Source organism: Gasterosteus aculeatus, chromosome Y (assembly GCF_964276395.1).
Source record: "Gasterosteus aculeatus chromosome Y, fGasAcu3.hap1.1, whole genome shotgun sequence".
Lineage (NCBI taxonomy): Eukaryota > Metazoa > Chordata > Actinopteri > Perciformes > Gasterosteidae > Gasterosteus > Gasterosteus aculeatus.
The window spans coordinates 7,664,022-7,681,918 of record NC_135709.1 but is presented as its reverse complement, the minus strand read 5'-3'; the positions used below and the strand labels follow the sequence as shown (position 1 = coordinate 7,681,918).

Here is a 17,897-nt window from a genome sequence, read left to right as displayed (position 1 = left end):
TGCTGCAGCCGTAGTCTCAGCTGTTTTAAAATTACACCAAGTTTATTTCGGATTATTCCAACGGAAGATACAAGACGCAGGGAACGTAGAGGTGCGTAAACGCTATTTATAGGTGCGTAAACGCTATTTATAGGTGCGTAAACGCTATTTCCAAAATTCTAGAGGTGCGTAAACGCCGTTTACGTGCGTTTACCCTCCACTACAGCCCTGGTTGTTATTCTGTCTGTGGTTATCACGTTGTTTGTACTATTCATTTTTTGTTTCTACAGTTGTCCCAGGGAAAAGGGGACCGCACAATGGGAGTGTGTAGGTAAGAGACCCTGGGGTTTACATACTACTACTACTACTTCCGCTCAGCCCCTTTCCCCCCACTACCGTATTATAGGTCAAATAAACCTTGTTTAAACGGTACTTTGTTTTGTTGGTCCTGCTTGTGCGCCCACGCAATTTTTTCACCTCACCCACCTTTTGGCCAGCTCACGTGTGACGGCGAGTTACGCTATCCTCTCTTTAGAGGAGGGCGTAACAAGGAGAGAGAAGTTCACCATTTCATAGAATTATGCCTATTCAGACAATTACAGCATTGTCTCGGTTGAAAGACATATATCATAGTAAGAATTGAAAATAAGAATTGTTTTTAGGAGGCTAGAAGTTTTTGTATGTGCTGTTTCTATTTCACTCCAAACAGAGCTGAGATGAGAATGCAAGTGAATCCACACAACAAGTGGAGAGATTTTGTCCATTTATGGAGGGAGAGTAAACTATGAAGGGCAGGGTCTCAACCGTTGACCCACTGGTCATGTTCTTCTCCTTAACATGTGTTTTCAACCTGAAGCATCACTGTGGCACTGCCACATATAGAGCGGTTATTCTGTTTGATGACGTCAACCCTCCAGAAACAACCAGGGATGGGAACATTTTTTGAAAGTCACATCCAGAGCTGCCCCTGGGGCGGGGGGGGGGGGGGGTAAATTTTATGTCCTATAGTGTTTTTCCTTTAGTTTCAGATACCTTGTCCCTATGTAATGTGTTGATACGTGTTGAACTTTAAGCTACTGAGACCAAATTCACTAAGGGATCCAGAGGAACATCTTTAGGAGGTTTTCCCAACAGCAGCCAGGAGGGGAAAAGATTGAATAAGGAATTATTTGCAGGGATTGGTCGATACTGCACTTAGTGAGACTAGTACACAGGGAAATCAGTTCAAATCAGCAAATAAATGCTGGAGAAGGACAGTCACTGTTGGCGGATACGTCTGTGTGATGATGGTTCATGGGTTTATTCAAGTGATGCTCACAGTGAACTGTGAGCAAGGAAGGAATTGTTTGGGTTTTAAGTAGAAGTGAAAGCCTAGTCATGGAATTTATAGTATGTGTAATAATGTTTAGTGTTAGAATTGTAGTTTGTGTTATTAGATATTAGTTATTACATTAACATATTAGATGATACAATTTATAGTCATGTAAATCATATAAACACTGTACACGTTAACATTCTGTCACAATGTGATGTTAAAACCTGGGGACGAATGCTAATTGACGTTCTTTATGGATTTCTCCCAATTTTATCCCCAAAGAGTTTTTTGGGGGAGTTTTTTATCCTGTCAGGTAGTAAATGAACAACTTAATGCAAGGCAGCCGACTGAGGCAAATGTCTTGATAATTCAACCACATGAACTGTCTTAGATCTTATGATGAAGTGTGATGAACGGTGATCATTAATGATGTGTTGTAATTAAGGTGTACTAGTTATAAGATGAAGACTTAAACAATGTATGCTTTGTTATATTCACTGATTGAGGCATAAAGCCAACTGTATCCAGATTGAATGTGTTGGAATGTGAGGAACAGATAGGACAGAGAGATTTCAGGTTACAGCTGCAGCTTCACACCTCGACGTGAAGGGGACAATCCAGGAAGAGACACTCTGAAGAAGAAGCCAATGACATTGAAATGCACCGGCTTGCGTGTGTCGTTGTATCCCAACAGCCCGGCGGCGCAGCACCCTGTCAGACACAATTTAGTTATTAATATCCATCAAGAAGAATGAGTATCCCGGTGGTTGACTTTGTCACGTGCAGCCTGCGTGAGCGAGACGTCCCTGACAGACAGATGAACAACCTGTGCGAACAGCTGGAATCCGTGCTCACCCAAGTTGGTTTCGTGTTTCTGGAGAACACCAGGATGACTCAGAAGGAGGTGAGAAAAGGCAAATGAAGAGGGCCTCGGTTTAGTTTGTCCCACTCTGAAAAGTACTGCACAGCAGGCAAAGGTCATACATTCACATTCTTACATCAATTTGAGTGCTGCTTTCAAGGTTGTACTCATTAATCCTTCATATCGCGTTTTCAGATTTGTGGTGAAGCATTTTCCAGCTGATCCAGGACGCCCAGTAAAAAATGTATTTAGAATCGGAATGAAATAATCAGCTTAATGGAATAAATATTTATATTTTACAGTATTTTCTCTACCTGACCAGATCAGTGATAAGAAAATACAATGTGCTCTTAACAAAAAAATCACTTCTTCAGACACCCCACAACTCTTTCCCATAGAGAACAAAGTCCTCGCTGTGATGAAAGGACCAAAAAGACGAAAACAAAAGGGTTGAATGTTCACGAGGAACACTGGACCGGCTCCACATTTCTGATTTACGCTTCCCACATTGAGCATAATGGGCACTAAAGCCTGAAATCACATTTTCTCATGTGTTCCTAATATTTCGGCATATTCTTTGTCAACTAGTGTTCTGAAAATCCTAAAAACAAACAAACAAACAATTGGAATCATCACAAGACGTGCTCACGCTCACTGGCATTCACTTCAGAAGCACTAAGAGTGTCCCGGCACTGGTACATCTCTCTGCTTGTGAACCAGCGGGGGCGGGGAGGGCGACCGTCTCCTGGTACGACCGTTACCACAGGTGCACCTTCAGAGGTTACTGTGTGAAGGAAGTAATCCTGCGAATAATTGTTTGTTTTAGTTCACCTGCTGCAGCCCGATCTTCTGATTATTGAGTTATTTCTGCTTCCTCTCCAGCTCCTCCCTCTGCCTGTACAGCTCCTCAGGCTTCTTGTTGATGTCGTTCTCCTCGTTGACCAGATGCTGCTCATACTCCCTCATCTTCTCCTCCGTGTGTAGATGGGTTTTTGATCCAATGTCTGTGCGGGAAAGTGAGGAATAAAGTAAATAATAGGATGGATTTAAAAAGCCAAATTATTGTGTGACATGGTGGAATAAATTTGTTTTTACTTTTATTTAATCAAGTTCTAAGTAGCTCTGATACTACGTTTATTTAAACAAAAGGAACCGACTCGGCCCTTTTGTTCCACATTTGTGTCCGAATCCATCCAATGATTCTGTTAAATGTTTCACTTAACTCCCACTCGTCTTTTTCATGAATATACTTTCAGATTCATTCAGTAGAATTTGTCACATTAGGGTCAATTTCTCCATTAACTGCAGTTCAAGAGATATCTGACACACTCTCTTTTTGGTTATTGTAGTTTTTGCACTGGAGAAATGCATAGAATGCACTTGGAATATTCTAGGGCTGAATTTTTCCTGGAGTAAAAGTTTACTGCCTGATGACAGCTGACCATCACTGTGTCAACAACACACAACAGAGGGCTCTGCTCGGTTGTCATGGTGACTCACCTCATTCATGACGTGCTCTCTCATGCGCAGCCTCTCTTCCTCCATCTCAAACATGTTGTCTTCTTCATTGCTCGGGGTGTACACCTTCTCCATTTTTAAATACAAGGCAAAAGCACATTTGAACCCCAGGGGGCTTTTCCATTTCAATTTCACACCGTCTTAAATCTCAAGGTACATATAAAGTTGCAGAAGTAACCACGCACTGTGTGAAAGTGTGGTTAAAAGAGGACAAATTAAGTAATTGGATACATAAAACGCACTGCGCTCGCTCTATCCCGCCAACATGAAGAACCCTGGTTGAAGTCAGCAAAGACTTGTCCCTGCTGTCCAAAGAAGTACAGTCAGATTGTGTCAAACCCATTGTTCGTCCAGAAGAAGAGCCCGAGGAGGGGGACGAGCCCAGATATTGGTTAAGATCGAGGAATATAGAGTAAATGAGACTCAGAACGTTGGTGTCAGTAAACTAAGGAGCCGCTACTCCGTTTTTCGTTGCTGAAAGAGGGAGTCGTTTTCAGGCTCCCCATAAGGAAATAATCCCTTGAGGATTATTGAAATCATTGCCCTAATAGTAATCTACATCTCAATAAAAGTATCTTGCATTCTAAAAGTTAATCAAGCTCTGAAATCATGAGAATTCCTCTAGGATGTACTGGGGCTAATATGGGATTAGTACTCCTTTTCATTACTCTGATAGTGTTTCTGCCTTTTCTCTGGTGGGAATTACAGCTGAAAAACTTAGAACAAAATGTTAACAATCTGACCGCGCCTCAGGTAGAAGCAGAAGACCAAAATATCAGGGGACTCCAGCGGAGGGTTAGGGCAGTGGGTACATACCGCAAGGTGGACGGTGTTGTGACATTAGAATTGAATAAAACCTACAGAACCCAAGTGTTCCGAGTAGATCTGTGCTCACTGATTGGATGTGGACCAAATGAACAGAAGTGGAGGGGATATGATGTATACATGTGTCTGTTCCCCTGGGGGAGGCTCATAAAACATTGGTGTACATCCTGGGACATGGTAGGATGGAACACAGGCCCATATGGTTACACATCGCCTTCTTTCAAGAGACAATGGGGTATTAGAACTCCGGGGGTGGATTTACAAAAAGCCATTACACTGATTCGAGATCAATCGGGGGCTCGGGATAAGGGGCACAATCCTTTAATGATTTCTGTGACCGGATTAGCAGAGTCACCATTTGCTCCAAGAGCAGTGGGCACCTATTACGGTATGAGTCATGAGAAGAGTGATCCTACTCAGTGGTATATGGTTATAGGAGTAGATGTAGCCGATAAAGATCCATTGGCTTTGATTAAATTTAAATACGTGTCACCTGACATTGAGGGGAAACCCACTACTGCTGAGGCTGAAGAAGTCACTGAGAACCCCAAGGGCCAAAATATAGCAAAAGATCTAGCTGTGATCCACGACAAACTTTCTGCAGAGACGGGTTTCTCCCAGACAAATTACTGGGTGGACTGGATCACAACTGTGTCCCAGCGAATGCACTCCGCTGACTGTGTGGCCTGTGCAGGTGCAAGACCCAGCCTATGGACAGTGCCCTCGGTCCTTAGCCAGGCCGGTAACATTGACTGCCTGATAGAATTACATACTAAAGAGAATCCAAGTGAAGGTTGCAAGTTGTGGGTAACTATTTTTCCAGGATCACAACCACAAGCAATCCCTCCCATGTTCACTCCCATAATTGGTGATTATACCTGTTTCACTAAGCATCTTAAAGGGGGACTGAGGTTCCTTAACCGATTCATGGTGCAATGTGACAATTGATGTAACCACCTGGACAAATATGACCAAATTGACCCAGGCCCGCTCTGATATCTACAGGTACTGCGGTGGTAGGAGATTACTTATTGTACTGTCAGCTGAGTGGCAGGGGAAACGCACCTCAGTTTCCCTCATCGTTCCGCTTAAAATAGTTCCAATAACCGCTGAAACATTGAGTAACGAGGCAAAAAGGCGTAATTCATTCAGTCGCAGTAAAAGAGAATTTAGCCTAACAGAAGGATCCCCTGTTTATTTTTGATGCTATTGGGGTGCCGAGAGGGGTACCTGATGAATACAAGTTAACGGATCAGATAGCGGCCGGATGGGAATCATTGTTCCCTTTTATAACTGTAAACAAAAATGTCGATCGACTAAATTATGTACATTTCAATATCCAGCGCCTCACCAATATGACGAGAGATGCTCTGGAAGGGGTGCACAGCCAACTATCGGCCAACCGAATGGCTTTGGATATGTTATTAGCTGAGGAGGAGTGTGTGTGATGTTTGGCCAAGCGTGCTGCATTTTTATCCCCAATAACACCGCCCCAGATGGATCCTTTACTAGAGCATTACACGGACTAAGAGCCATGTCTACTGAATTAGCTGAACACTCTGGTATAGACGACACTGTTGGTAATTGGTTTGGTAAATACTTTGGACAATGGAAGGGCTTCTTCTTGTCAGTTTTTCTGACCTTAGTAATCGCAATAGTGGTTTTTGCCCTTTGTGGATGCTGCTGCATCCCCTGTATCAGACAACTATGTATCCGATGCATCACCTCTGCAATAGATGCTAAAATACCCCTGCCATACCAGATGGCTTTGTTACATGAGAGGATCCAATTGTAAGGGCCGGAGGAGATTGGAGAGGAGATAGGTATGGTAAGAACCGACTTCGAGGGACCTGAAGAAGAAATCCTTTTAGGTTCAACATTCCTGTCCGTGTGATTTGCTAACTGTTGCACACATCATATATAGTGGATGCATACACATAGATGGTTTGATATTTTTAGGCTAGGATGTATTCTGTGTCTATTTTTTAGTATTTTTTGTACTGTTTAGGGATTTCCATGACTGCTGCACCCGTATTCACTGATATAGATTTTTAGCGTTTAGATTAGTAGTTTCTTTTGATTTTTTTGGGTTTACATAATGAATTATGCAAAAAGGGGGAATTGATAATCAAAAGTTCTTTTTATGGGCTTAGTTGGGGGTTCGATGTCTTGTCTTGATTTAAGAGTTAGGTAAGGGGGGAAGCAGGATGTGCCGAGCAGGCAGACACGAGTCTGACAGGATGGGGAGTCAGTTTATGTCCTGGCTGAGGAATGCAAGATCTGCGGGTCAACTAGTAGATGTGCCAGCCTAAGGGGTTTAGAGACACACCAACACTATTCAACATACACACTCTGTTCGTCGATGTTTACGTTAAGTCAGGAGCCCGGACATTGGATGTGACCGGATCTTTAGATGCGGGGGGTGGAAGGTCCTCCTCTACGCCAGTTCAGGACCAATAGAAATCTTTCCTTCTCTGTCTTTCAAGGGTTATAAAACACAATGTTCTTGCTGATGTGAGTTAGTTGTTCTTCCGGCCTGTGTGCTGCCTGAACTGCTCCTGCTTTTGCAAACGCAGCGCTGATACTTAACCTGTGATCTGACAAATAAATATCCCAGAACGAGAGAAGTTGTTGCTGAATTTTTGAAACCCCGAATAGGCTCCAGTTCTTGAACACGTATTCTTACAGTTCAGACAAACTAGAGTCCGTCTGCACGGGGTCTGAAGCTCTCTTCACTAAAGAGGTGAAAAACGAACCCGGGTTCTGGCAAACTAGAGTCGGTCTGCATGGGGTCTCAAGCTTGCTCTCATCCAGGAAGCCGTCTCCCTTGCTGTCTGCAACACAAAACCAGTTGTTAAAGGAGCTCGGTCCTTTTACCTGGGCTACTGTGGTGCTGGATTGCCCCCGGATAGGTCTGTATGACACGCACCTTCTTCCAGCCTTGGTCACCCCTGCGTTCCCCTGCTTGCAGGAATAATCAACCGACACGTTCTTTGAGTGGTTGATCTTGTCAAATTCCAAGTTTATTTTGCCTTATAATGTTTGTTCCCAGCAGAACCCACACTCTCGTTTTGCGATAGCGGTCCAGACCCTTTCGCTCTCCGGGCCCAACACCTGATACCAATTGTTACCTAATCAATTATATAGGTCCACACAGGACCCAAGAACAGCGCCACCCTATGTACTGAATAAAATAGACGTTTTGGCTCTTACACACCGGCCCCTAATTGTTAATGCAGGCAGACATAACAATTCGAACAAAACACAAAAGGAGCAAAAATGTTTCCCAGTACAGACAAATCAATTTACACCCCCTGCAGCAAAGACAATTTTGTTACTGGTCTTACAATGATGCTAGATTTTGTCTGTAATCTCACAGAACGCAAAAGTCCCTTTGTGTCAGAAAATACTTTACCATAACCTTGCCAAGTGGCCAAGAACCACGGGGAGCTGATGGATCCATGATTACCACAATATCTCCAGTAACTAACTCTTTTTCTTCTGGTGAAAACATTTGTTGTTAAGAAACGGCCAATTAGTGATCTCTTCCGGTGTCATGATGTTATCAGTGGTGACTGGCATTTTCTTCTGTGCGAGCACATCGGGTAATGTATGAAACTGTTTGCTGTCCATGCCAGATATCTCCAACCCAGCCAACGTATATGCTGGCACACCAGCTTGCTGTCCCATAGTCTGCAACAAGATGTTGGTTATTTTGCCTGTAATATGCAGACTTTGCATTAGGTGTTCTGAGCAGAATATGGCAGAACTACCGGGATCCAGGAAGGCGTATGTTTGGATAATGTGATTTCCTTTTTTTGCAGCGTTCACCTTGACGGGGATGATTGATAGAACACAGCGGTCCTTACCGGCCCCTGTATGTCCACATGTTTCCAGTGAAGTCGGATGGTCATTATATGGTTCCTTAAACTGTTCCAGAGCGGATAACTGCCTCTCAATATGAAGCATAGTGGGGAGACCTTTACCACAAACTTTGCAAGACAAGCGCCTTTCGCAGTCCTGACTCATATGACCAACACTTAAACATGCAAAGCACACTCCTTGTTCCCTCAGGATGCTAAGTTTTTCCTTGTGGTTCCTTTCTTTGAATACTTTACACTCTTCCAATGGGTGATTATGAGCACAGCAAAGGCATAGAGTTTCCTCAGCCTTTCCACTTTCTGGTACGGATTCTGTAACTCTCTCAGGGCAGTCTTTGGAAGTTACTGTTGTGGCAACAATATTTCCCCAGCCTCTGTTACTGGGCTGGGAATTAAACCTGTTGAACAGCCTTGTCCCAGTAACACCGGTTGCTGGGTCCTGTATGTCACCAAAAAGAGGGTCAGAGAGAATTCTGACACGACGCTCAATAAATATGACTAGATCCACAAAGTGGGTTCTCTGATTGCTGGTTTCCATGATACCGTGAGCTGTGGCCCTCCATTGTTCTCTCATTTTGAATGGTAATTTTGACATAATGGCTCTCATGTTTACAGGCATATCCAATTCCTGCATGTACTGGAGCTCCTCCATGACATTGCAGTAGCCACGCAAGAATAAGGCATAGGCCTGAAGCACTTTAACATCCTCCGATTTTATCATTTGCCATGCTAAAGCCTATTCCATGTGTGCAGCTGCAATCTTATACTGGTTTCCAAAGTGTTCCTGTAGAAGTCCCTTAGCAACTGCATAGCCACGCTCCGGATCCATATGCTGGCAACTTCGCACCAACTCTTTGGGCTGTCCAGCTGTAAACTGTTGCAAATAGTAAATACAATCTGCTCTTCCTGCCTTTTCCTCAACTCCTTGTTCAAAAGCCTTGATAGATGCTCTGTACTGAAGAGGGTCTCCTTCAAATACAGGAAGAGGCAGAGATGATGAGCGCTTTTGATGCACAAGAGTAGAAGTTATTTCATTTTGCCTGTGCATGATGGCAAGTATGTCTCCAGATGCGTTTGGATTGTAGGTTGAATGCCTTTCTTCCTTCTTTAACTGCAGAGTCCCTGAATGGTATTGCCCATGCTGGATTCCCAATATATTGTTCTCCTGCTGTTGGCCATTGGGGCTGCACTGATGTGGCGAAGCAGGTTTCGCCCATTGCTCCGTTTCCGTTGGTCGGACATCCATGGACTGTGGTTTATCGGGAGGTACCGGCCATTTTGTCAAGTGGTGTTGTTTCTTATCCTCTTCTTCGGGCTGGTAGTCCTCTGCCTTGGGCTGTAGTCCTCTTCCATATAGGGTTTAAGCAGTCCAATGGTTGCCCTTCCCTTCCTTCAAAATAAGAAGCCATGCCATCTGTGGGTCCGCGTGAAACACTTCTTTGGTCTGAGGCCTGTAATACTGCCAACATAGCGGTTGAAGCGGCTAATTCGTTATCCAGATCGAGCTGCTCTCTTTTAATCCTCAGCTGCTCTCCTTTCATCCTCAGTTGTTGCTCCTGCTCCTCCAAAGCATGCCTTTCCTTTAAGGATGATGCACGTGCAACAAGTGCAGCTCTTTTTGCCTCCATCCTTAACTGTACAGAGGAGGTAATACTTGATTTACCACTTTTAGTGCTCCTTTGACTTGAGTGCTGACTACAAACATTAGAAACACTGTCATTTGGATTAATAACATCTTCAACATTACCATTGTTGGGAGCGGCTAGGGGGTCGTATTAGGTTACTAGCAAATGAGGAACTAACCTATGGACATTAATATAATTATTAATAATCACTAAGATACTTATCAGAATAAATAAATAGCGGGGCACCACCCTGAGCTAACAGTGACCAATAACCAATACTATAAATGAAGTCTCATAATTGATATTCACTCCTTGAGAGTGAAGATGTTGGAAGGATTTAAGTTTGAGCACTGGCAATGTATGTCAACTGTCACCACCATATGCACAAGTAAACACAGGAAAACGGTTATTTAAAGTATAACAGGGTTTATTAACTCACAGAAACACAGATCAAGATCACCTATAACTGCAATCAGCAATCCCCATAACACTTATTTTAAACCTACCCAGTGAGCACAAGACGTAATTTCAACGTTGAAATATGGTTGAAATCGGGTTGAAATGAGGTCTGAACGTCTAAGACCTCATTTCAACGTCTTTTCAACCGTCTAAAAATGGGATGAAACATCAACGTGCCAGAAAACGTTAATTTGTTGATAAATGTGTCATGTTGTAACGTAAGGTTGAAAGAGAGACGATATTAACGTTAAGATTTTCAGAATAATTAATGAACTGGTCGGCGAAATTTGGTCTACGCGAAGACGTAATTTCAACGTATTTACTATTTCGCTTAAAACGTCATAAATATGAAACTACGGACTGCGTGCTGTCAATAAGATGCGTTTAAGACATAATAATGCGGGCAGGTTCAAACATTACTTGTAAACACGTAACTCCGCTCACATCTGTAACGCGCATGCGCGAGTTCTTAGACGCCTGCAGAGCTCCGACCGGACGCAGCACGAAGCGAAGTTACGGCAGCAGAGCGACATGAACGGGCTGATAGAACCACGACTACCGGCTCCACTGCTCTGTAAGTACGGGAGTGTTTGAATGAAGCACACCTGGAACTATAACCGGGTGTTTTACTTGTGCTGCCGACTCGATACAGGAAAGACGGCCCTTTTTGTTAAGCTAGTTAGCGTTAGCGCAGGTAGTTTGCTAGTTAGCATGCTAGCTTGGAGCATGCTAGCGTGCAGCATGATGACCTGGACCAAAAGTAAACATTCCAGACATTTTTGTGCGTGTTTGGTGTTGCTAATGCGTTAGATTGTTGCTGTACCCATAAATATTATTGCATTTCACATTGAAAAAAATACGTTTTTAAAGCAATGGTGGCTAAGTTGCATTGCAAGGGTGAAGGGCTGAATTCAACAAGTTGTGCTCTGTAAACAAGAGGCCGAAACATTGTAAGTTACTGCTGCTTAAAGCATGATACTGTGTAATATACCTGGACATGTTACTCCAGAAATACCATAAGTTGCAGATGAATTGTTATCTTGTTTACAATGTAATAAGTAAACCATCTATAAATGAGTGTTCTAACGCACCTGCTAGTTTATTACTGTCATCATAAACCCAAATGACCAACTTTGCCTTTGTGCTTTCCCTCCTCACAGGTTTCTGCGGGTGGTGGTTGCATCTGATGGAGGTTACGTCTGATGATGGTTGTCCCTGCACTGGTCCTGCCTTACCCCTGGCTTAATAATCCACAATATTAGAATCATTTATGTTGTAGGAATCGGATGTACTGTACATCTTTTAAGTTGTTCACACCTTCTTCCCTACTGTTTTCCCCTCAGGTTTCTCCAGGTTGAAGGTTTTTTACATTTTGGGGTTTAGGGGAGAGGGTGTTGCATGTTTACAGATTGCAAAGCTGAACAAAATAAAATGATTTGAATTGAATAAACACGTTGACCAGAGGAATCTGCTTTGTGCACTCTGACTCCCTTTACACAAAGAATCCTCAAGTGAGGATGAGGGAGATGCAGCTGATTTCAGGTATACTATCCCAACTCAAGTGAGGCACATCTTGTTACAGAATCTATAATGAAGTTCCAATGATTCAGAAAAATGGTCTACAAACACAGAATTGTTGAACACAGAAATGTTGTTTCTGCACTTTTAATTCCATAGTTAATTTCCCTGAAATATATATTTTATTTTTGTATTTTTAATTAGGAAAAGTGTTATATGTATAGTGTTATATTTATAATAAATGCAAATGAATAAAATAATGTGTTTGTCCTTGTTAAGGGCTGTTAACATGACAACTGTGACTAAGTATGTAACTTGTAAGTTTCCAGCGAGCAATTTATCCGTTGAAACAACGTTTAAAAGACGTCTATGGCCCGACGTTGAAAAGAGGTTGCAAATTGGTTCAAAAGTGAAAGTTGTTTCAACGTCTATTCATAGACGTTGAAAAGACGTTTACGTTTAGACCACATTTCAACCAGCGAGCATTTCAACGTTGAAAAGACGTTTAAAAGACGTCTATGCCCGACGTTGAAAAGACGTTGCAAAATGGTTTAAAAGTGAAAGTTGTTTCAACGTCTATTCGTAGACGTTGAAAAGACGTTCGCGTATAGACCCGTTTTCAACGTGATTTATAATATCAGTGGGAAACTTACAAATGTGGACGTAGTTTCTTTTTAAACATCACAATGATATAGCACACAAGAGAGGACGAAATATTACCGTATTAAAAAATCACGTTGAAATGTGGTCTAAACATAGACGTCTTTTCAACGTCTACGAATAGACGTTGAAACAACTTTCACTTTTAAACCATTTTGCAACGTCTTTTCAACGTCGGGCCATAGACGTCTTTTAAACGTCTTTTCAACCAAAAAATGCTCACTCACTAAACAAACAATCAAAACAGAGTGTGTGTGTGTGTGTGTGTGTGTGTGTGTGTGTGTGTGTGTGTGTGTGTGTGTGTGAGCGCGAAGGGGGGTGCGAGAGTGAGAGGGGGAGAGAGAGGGGGACGCAGGGAAGAACGACGGTGGGGTTGCGCGCAACAATAAGCGGAGTGCCGATTATCACACTAGGGGGCGAGCGAGAGCAGCGGGGCGGAAGTGAGACCGTTAAATCAAACCACCGAGGAAGACGGGAATGTTAGGCGGTGTAATACGACTACTCGACGCGAGGGGCGAGCGAGAACGAAATGCACGACTGCCAGCGTGTGTTCCACGTAGTAAAGCAAAGAGGAAGACGATAATTGCACCACTATGGCACCGCTATCTGTTACTAGGGACCACGGCTTGGACGAAGGGTGGGGGGGGGGTACTTAGACGCGACGCGAGGAGATTCTGACGCGCAACCAGCGGAACGTAGATCAGCAATGTGAATCAGTATGGTCGGACTTATGTGTGTGCAGTTACGGGAACAAACGATGTGGCTCGCGATACGAAATAAAACCACAGGCAAGCGGATCTCGCGGCGGTGACCCGGGAAAAGCGATCTAAGATCGAAAGAAAAAAGGGGGAACTATTCTGACCATGAGATATCATTCAACAGCGTAATACAGTTGGCGCTTTCACTCCCTTGCAGAAAAGCGTATCACAGTATCAGATTAACAGGACATTACGAAATTTGCAGGTACACATTCAAACATAAATCAAAGGTAGCGGATTCGTTGATCCGGACTATATCGTACCACGTTATAACTGAACAAATCAAATAAACCTCAAGTTTATATAAACACGCTAAATTAATCTGCCCAGGAAACCAGTCTCTTACCAGTCTCTGTTTGATGGGCTCGATCGACGTAGCGAACGGTCGATGGTTGGTTATCAGCTTCCAGCTGACTGATGTGAGTTGAGCTCCGTTTAGGAAAAACTCAGTGGGCAAAGATGATTTGGAACTTCTCGTTCAAAGCTGTGTGTCCAGTCCTCCGGGTTGCAGTGGCAATAAAGTCCAAAAGGGGCGAAAGGAAGGCGGAGAGTCTTGAGTTCGTCCAGCAAGATTAAGACTGAAACTTGGGAATTGGAGGGAAAAGAAAAGAAAACGACGCTGTGGTGTCTCGATCTATTACTAACGGAAGGTCAGGCGAAAAAGATAGATTCTTTGGCTCAATCTCTTTTTATAAAGTTGAGGTCCATAAATAAATGTCACTGTCCTCGGCCAATGGGAGCGCTCTGTGTTCTTTCCTCCTCTTTTTATGGCCAGGTTATCAGCCCCTGGCATCAGGCCACGGGGGAACCCCTATATTTTTTTAGATTAGATTAGATTAGATTCAATTTTATTGTCATTGCACAGGGTACAAGTACTGAGGCAACAAAATGCAGTTTATCATCCAACCAGAAGTGCAAAATAGCAAAAAGTGCAGAGTATGTGCATATGTAAAGTGTAATAAGTGAATAAATAGATATGTACAGCAAAAAATAGTTGTGCAATATGAACAGTAAGAAATGGATATACAATAACAGTGCAAATGTTCAGTGGCTGGAGGACGGTGTGTGGCAGTCAAGCCAGGGTGGAGGGGGGAGTACAGTCACTGAGGGAGATGTGTGTGTGTGTGGGGTGGGGGGCAGAGTTCAGGGGGGGCAGAGTTCAATAGAGTGACGGCCGCAGGGATGAAGCTGTTCCTGAACCTGCTGGTCCGGGAACAGAGCACCCTCCTAGAGGGAAAGAGGGCAAACGGTCTGTGGCTGGGGTGAGAGCTGTCCTTTTCGATGCTGCGTGCCCTCCGCAGACATCTCTTGCTCTGGACAGCCTCAATGGTGGGGAGTGAGGAACCAGTGATGCGTTGGGCAGTTTTCATATGTAGTTTTCATATATATGTTTGTGTTTTTCCTTTGTCCTCAGTGAAGAAAAGCGGGGTGAGGTTTATTAGCAGGGTGGAGGGCCCAACACCATTTTTATACACATTTTCATTTGACGAAAGCCACAGTTTTGCATTAGCGATACAATCATCATTAGGTATCATTTTTGCGTTAAACCATACGTCATGTTTTTCCTTTTCATCAAATGGTAATAGATTCAACAAAGATTCATGCATGCATTTTGCTTGATCACACAGCTCAGTCAATTCTCCAAGTACACTTTGAACCTGTGTTTTATTATCACTACACATTGCATTTTGTATTAATTTTCTAGTGACATTTGCTTTACTTAACTTAGTTTTTCTACCGTTTTGCAACGTGTCCAATTTAGCAGCAAGTGCTTTTGCCGTTGGCTTAACTACCCGTTTCTGCGTTTGTCACTACTTTGTCCAACTGCGTCGCTAGTTTCGTCCGACACCGCTTCGCGCTGCTGCATAACAAATAGTCCATGCGCCGCTATAAACAGTCAAATGCCAAGTTTATTTTGCCTTATAATGTTTGTTCCAGCAGAACCCACTCTGATACCAATTGGGGTCGTCATGGCGAGGGGCTAGAGAAGGTGTGCTGGGAAGCACAAGGTTGGTGGTTCGAGTCCAGGCCGGCCGATGTTCCATGTCGAAGTGTCCCTGAGCAAGACACCTAACTCCTAATTGCTTCCCGGGCAAAAATGTGAAAAAGCCATGGGTTTAAAGTGTAATGTAAGTCACCGGAATCGGGGGGGTTTTCTGGTTACCGTGTATTTTCAAGAAGGTCTTGGGATCAAAGTTGTCTAGGTCCAACCCATCTGACTCCTGCCACACCTCCTTCAGCTGGTCTTCACTGCCCTGCACACAAACACAGCAGATGTCAGTTCACCCTGAAGCACAAACTTCCTTCAGGGCTCCAACTGTTTTAAGTTGCCTCCCGTTGCCATTTAAATAAAACCTGTTTTTATTTGCACCATAATGTTTCCGGTCAACAAATAACTTTTTAGTTCTTCTTACTCCTACTTTGAAAGGGTGGTTCACTTTGGGATGCTCGCCGTGCTTCTTTCTCATCTCCACGTAGCGCTGCTCCTCCGCCCTGCGCTCCTCCTCACTCATGGTGTTCAGCTGCTCCTTCCTCTCGTCCGCCTTCAGCATCTCGTACTTCTTGAACTTGTCGTGGCGGCTCTTGTTGTAGTGCAGGTCTTTGGTCGTTTACAGTTGGAGAACAAGTGGTTTTTTGTTCTGCATCCCTGGTGAAGCAAAAACTGAAAAAATAGCCAACAAAATGTGGAAACCGGTATCCAAGATACACAGAGTGTGTGCGGGTCGGCCACGTGTCTCTGCAGGGAGTCTGTGCTCCAAGTTTAATGTATTTGTTCTAATGGAGCAGTGGGGATGCTCTAAGTCAACAGCAGTTCTTCCTGGATTTGATATTGCCTGACGCAGATCTGTTCGATCAATACGTTGATTTTATTTTTTATCCAGCATCTGCTGAAGGGTTTATGGATTAACATGGACTGGACTATAGCAGTAAAATTACTTTTGTCTATTCAGTGAGCTCATCGCTGCCTTTTATCGACTGGAAGGAAGGGATTAATGAGGCCTTCACATTTCACTGTCTAACGGCCACAGCTGGAGGAAGTTAATATGTGAAACTGATCTTTTACTTATTTTGCATTCACAAAACGAGATTATGTCATTCAAATGGGGTGTGGGTTATTCTTTGGCATGAGTTTATCTGAGACATTTTGTGCTCCAGTTGCTCCATTTACATTGGGAAATGGTAAAGTAAGAGTTAAGCCTAGTTTATGCTTCTGCGTTTTCAGAGCGACGCAAGGGACACGCAAGAGCACCTTGCGTGTCCCTTGCGTGCCTTTTCACACCTCCTTGCGTGCCTCAATCCATTTTTCTAGGCTTGCGTCTGTAGCCAGTGAGGAAATGTCCCTCACGTGATACCATAGGTTTAAGCCCCTCCCACTTCCTGGTTCACCAATTAGTCTGGGTATAAAGGCCCGTTTGGAGCTGGTACGTAGTTTTTACCCTTGTTTTAGAAAGAATAAATTTTCCCTTAGTGACGCTCTGATTTTTTGCCCCAAGAACTGTGCCTGAACTCAGGTCTTTCTTAGGTTTTGCTAGTTATTATCAACGCTTTGTGGAAGGATTTGCTAAACTTGCTGGCCCTCTTCACAAAACAGTTGCTGATCTTATAGGCAAGAAAAATCGCAGAGGACGGGGAGTTGCGCCGAAGGAGGCCTGGACTCCCCAATGTGAACAAAGCTTCAAGGAGCTAAAAGCAAGGTTGGTGCCGTCACCTATTTTAGCTTATCCTAATTTTAACCTTCCTTTCATTCTAGAAGTGGATGTCAGTCATGATGGTCTGGGGCAGTCCTTTCACAGGAACAGGATGGCAAGGTTCGGCCCATCGCCTATGCCAGTCGTAGTCTTCACCCCGCAGAAAGAAATTACAGCTCCATGAAATTGGAATTTCTCGGGATGAAATGGTCTATGACGCAAAAGTTCCGTGAGTATTTGCTGGGTGTGTGGTGTGGACCGATAATACCCCCCTCAGCCATTTAAGCACCGCTAAGTTGGGGGCCACAGAACAGCGCTGGGTGGCCGAGCTGGCAGTCTTTGATTATACCGTTCGCTATCGACCAGGACACAGTAACCAAAACGCAGATGCTTTATCTCGGCAAAACCCATCTAAATGCGGGGAAGTTGGCGGCCCAGATCGCCCTGGGACTGTGATACCAGCGGCTGTACAACGTGCCGTCGAATCAGGATCGACTGTTCAACATTCTATCTCTGCGGTTCCCGAGCGATCAACTGAAGACCTGATGGCTTTGCAGGTAGAGAGACAACGCCTCCACCTTGCAGCACGAGGGTTACTACGCCAGTGGGGTTGCATCACAATCCAAAATGGACTCCTGTACAGGACCTACCAGCGGCCAGATGGTGGAGAGTTTGTTACCCAGCTGGTACTTCCTGAAGGCCTGAGAGAGGAAGTGTTCCAGCAGCTTCACACTAATCATGGTCACCAAGGTATTGAGCGCACTACAGACTTAATCCGTCAGCGGTGTTATTGGCCAGGAATGGGGAG

At 43.9% G+C, this 17,897-nt stretch overlaps 1 protein-coding gene and 1 long non-coding RNA gene across 2 annotated transcripts; one reads left to right on the top strand and one right to left on the bottom strand.

The window, feature by feature from the left end:
• Positions 1-3,017: 3,017 nt before the first annotated feature.
• Positions 3,018-17,829, bottom strand: LOC144391356 (nucleobindin-2-like). The gene is made up of 6 exons (XM_078097976.1): positions 17,740-17,829; positions 15,821-16,009; positions 15,565-15,655; positions 7,293-7,333; positions 3,657-3,764; positions 3,018-3,128 (listed from the first exon to the last, which is right to left on the bottom strand). Exons 1-6 carry the CDS (start codon positions 17,827-17,829, stop codon positions 3,018-3,020), a joined length of 630 nt encoding a protein of 209 aa, XP_077954102.1.
• LOC144390966 (uncharacterized) lies at positions 10,936-12,239 on the top strand. The gene is made up of 2 exons (XR_013454813.1): positions 10,936-11,038; positions 11,625-12,239. It is a non-coding gene; the product is annotated as an uncharacterized LOC144390966 (long non-coding RNA).
• Positions 17,830-17,897: the final 68 nt, after the last annotated feature.